At 43.5% G+C, this 3244-nt stretch overlaps 1 protein-coding gene across 1 annotated transcript; it reads left to right on the forward strand.

Moving 5' to 3' along the window:
* The first annotated feature begins 1524 nt into the window (after nucleotides 1–1524).
* On the forward strand, nucleotides 1525–2457 carry LOC138514510 (olfactory receptor 5AP2-like). The gene has a single exon (XM_069629983.1). It carries the CDS (start codon nucleotides 1525–1527, stop codon nucleotides 2455–2457), a length of 933 nt encoding a protein of 310 aa, XP_069486084.1.
* Nucleotides 2458–3244: the final 787 nt, after the last annotated feature.

The raw sequence follows: 3244 nt of genomic DNA on the forward strand, positions 1-3244 counted from the left end.
GACACCCTCTTCCAGACTTTCCTTCTCTTCCCCACTTCCCACCATACCTTTGTCATGTTTGGTGTCTTCTTCTCTCCATTATGGATTTGAACTAGCATTCTGACTTGGCCATATGAGAAAAAGAAATCTGAAATAATTCTACAGCCCCCTAGGCTCCAGGTAGTCTTTCACTGCCCATGCGTCTCAGAGGGACAATGTCACTAAAGAGCTCCAAGCATAATCCCACTTGTTGTTGTACTTTGCAGACAAGTGTTCTATGGCTTGCAATCTATGATCAGATGTCCTTTCCCACTTGTTTTGTCATCTTTGGAGTCCAGTAAACTCTTGAAAGTGTTTTGTGGCTGTTTTGTTTCTCATTGACACAGTTTTTCTCATTTCCCACTCCCAGGCTCCGGTTCTTAACACTGGTAGCCATTAAAACCTGAGGGCGCTACAGTCCGCTGGTTTATCCGAGCACCTGAACGGTGGAAATCCTTCTCACACAGGTCCCCAGTTACAACGATTTTCGTAAGTCTGGATGTTCTGACCATATATTTCCCTGACAAATGTCCTCTGTTTTATTGTTTTATCTCCTTTTGCTGAAAGTGACGTTGATACTAATTGTGGCACCAATCCAGAAGATTCACCCCAAGGGTAAGGTTCCATGTGAAAATCTCCCTCTCAAAAAGACACTTATTACAAAATGTTGATGGGAAAAGGCCACAGCGAAAGGCCGTTTTGTCCCAACCATTCCATGTAATGCAAGCGGGGGACTGCCCTGCAGCCCTCAAACCCATTATATGTACAAGGGGAGCAGGGGACACCCCCGCAGCCCCTACACCCCATGAACGAATGGGATAATACGAAACGAAACAGCCTTTCACCACAGCCTTTTCCCTGTGACCTTTTGTAATGACTGTCTTTTTGTTGGGGATATTGTCACTGGATACGAAGGGTTGGTAGTAGTTGCCGCCACTCCCTGCAGGACAAGGGATGAAAGGCACTCGACGAGGTATCTCTTTTTTTGTTATTTCATGATGGCCACTTCCATATTTTGTTAGTATTGCATTCCTAACAAAAAGGAGGGTGTGGGTGAATGGGGTACAGGGTAAACCCCCAGGGGATGAAGTGAAGAGCGACATCCACTGCCATCCTAGTATGCGGCTGTCATTTTTACCGCGGTACAACAACAGCCATGTTTCTGGATTATTGATAAAAGACTTGGATAACTCAAATAGGCTTGGCTCCTTTAATGTTGTCTGTTATAATTGTCTTGGTTTCATTGCCTCTTCCTTTATGCACACTGAGTGATATTCCTTACATGATTTCCTCAACCCTACAACTCCTTTGTGAATTTCGGGAGACAACCTGCCACAGTGTGCTTATACTTTTGTTTATCAAACTACATGTTAAATTGAATGGTGCATATGTTTTAAATGTGAATAATCATATATGTATATGAAGTCAATGGCAAAGACATGCCTGATTTAGATTTCTGTCATCGGTCTCTTGCTTTCTTCACAGCATATCATGGTGGCCAACGCCATGGAAGCAGCGAACCAGACATCAGTGACCGAGTTTCAACTCTTGGGGCTCACCCAGGACCCTTTCCTGCAAGCCCTCCTCTTTGGGCTTTTCATTCTCATTTACACAATGACTCTTCTGGGCAACATTGGCATTATAGTGCTGATACGGACTGACCGCTCGCTTGATACGCCCATGTATCTCTTTCTCAGTAGCCTGTCCTTTACCGATGTATGCTACTCCTCGGTCATAACGCCTGAGTTGCTGTCAGGTCTGCTTGTGGAGAAGGCTTCCATTTCTTTTGCCGCATGTGCCAGCCAACTCTTCTTCTTTTCAGGCTTCGCCGGGACAGAATGCCTCCTGTTGGGAGTAATGGCCTATGATAGGTATACGGCAATTTGCCACCCTTTGCTCTATCGTATGATCATGCACAGGGGGGTCTGCCTCAACCTTATCGCCATCTCATATGCAGGAGGTTTCCTGCAGTCCGCCATCCTCACTGGTTTCACCTTCACTTTATCATTCTGTGGCCCTAATCATATTGACAAGTTCTACTGTGACCTACCACCTCTTCTGAAGCTCTCTTGCAGCAACACCTTCATTAGTGAGTTGATCACATTCGTCTTTGCCATCGTGATTGGCGTGGCATCTCTTCTGACCATTCTCATATCATACGCTTATATTATCTCCACAATAATGGCTGCCCCCTCAAGAGACGGCAGGCACAGAGCGTTCTCCACATGCATTTCTCACTTCACGTGTGTGGTCCTCTTTTATGGGACTCTCCTCTTTGTGTACCTACAGCCATCTTCCAGCTATTCCATTAACGCAGTGGTCTCAATATTCTATACTGTGGTCATCCCAATGCTAAACCCCCTTATCTACAGCCTAAGGAACCAGGATGTGAGAGCTGCCGCCAGGAGGCTGGTGCTCAGGAGAATATTCCAGCATTGACTGCTTCAAACCAGGCTACAGCAATATTATTGAACAACCTAATCAATTTCTGAGCTGAGGAAAAAGATATGTTCTGAGAAATAGCTTCTGTTGTGTTCATTTCTATGTCAAAGTATAGATAACAACGAGCACAAAAATGAAGATAGGGAAATGAGAGCTACTCTATATTTTAAACGTCAAAAAATAACTAAATACGATAAAAGTATAAGACTCTGACCTCAAGCTGCCACCTTTCCATCACCCACACTCCCTGTGGAGAAGGCCTTGCCGTAGAACAGCCATTTACTCCATCAAGGAGGAACTCTGAGGTGAAACTCAATACTGTTTATTGCACAAGTGGGGTGCATGTTAAGATATGTGATAGTACTATATATTGGATATTCAATCCTCAACAATTACATAGGTGCTGGGGAAGTTCAATAGCACTTCTGTGCTAGAGTTTACAATATGTGTAGACCAAAGTAAGATTGGAATGTACTAATGTGGGTACAACGTTTCCAAGCAGCACAATATTTATGTCTCATGTAATGCTGACTACTGGGAGACCTTGTCAGAGTTGGAGATCTATCACATTTTCCAGCGACCAATGATTAAAAAAACACCAAATTAAATCATTTTCACAAGGCGAGTGGCAACATTTTGGGATTTCTTTACAGAGAAGGGACTTTTATCTATCTAGTGCCTTGAAACACTTGTGTATAGGCACGTTACAAATATTCTATCTATCTATCTATCTATCTATCTATCTATCTATCTATCTATCTATCTATCTATCTAATCTGACAAT

This window comes from Ambystoma mexicanum, chromosome 12, assembly GCF_040938575.1.
Source record: "Ambystoma mexicanum isolate Mex_15411 chromosome 12, UKY_AmexF1_1, whole genome shotgun sequence".
Classification (NCBI taxonomy): Eukaryota; Metazoa; Chordata; class Amphibia; order Caudata; family Ambystomatidae; genus Ambystoma; species Ambystoma mexicanum.

Bases quoted from the DNA above. Each gene is read 5' to 3' on its own strand.
- LOC138514510 (XM_069629983.1), top strand. From the start codon at position 1,525: ATGGAAGCAGCGAACCAGACATCAGTGACCGAGTTTCAACTCTTGGGG.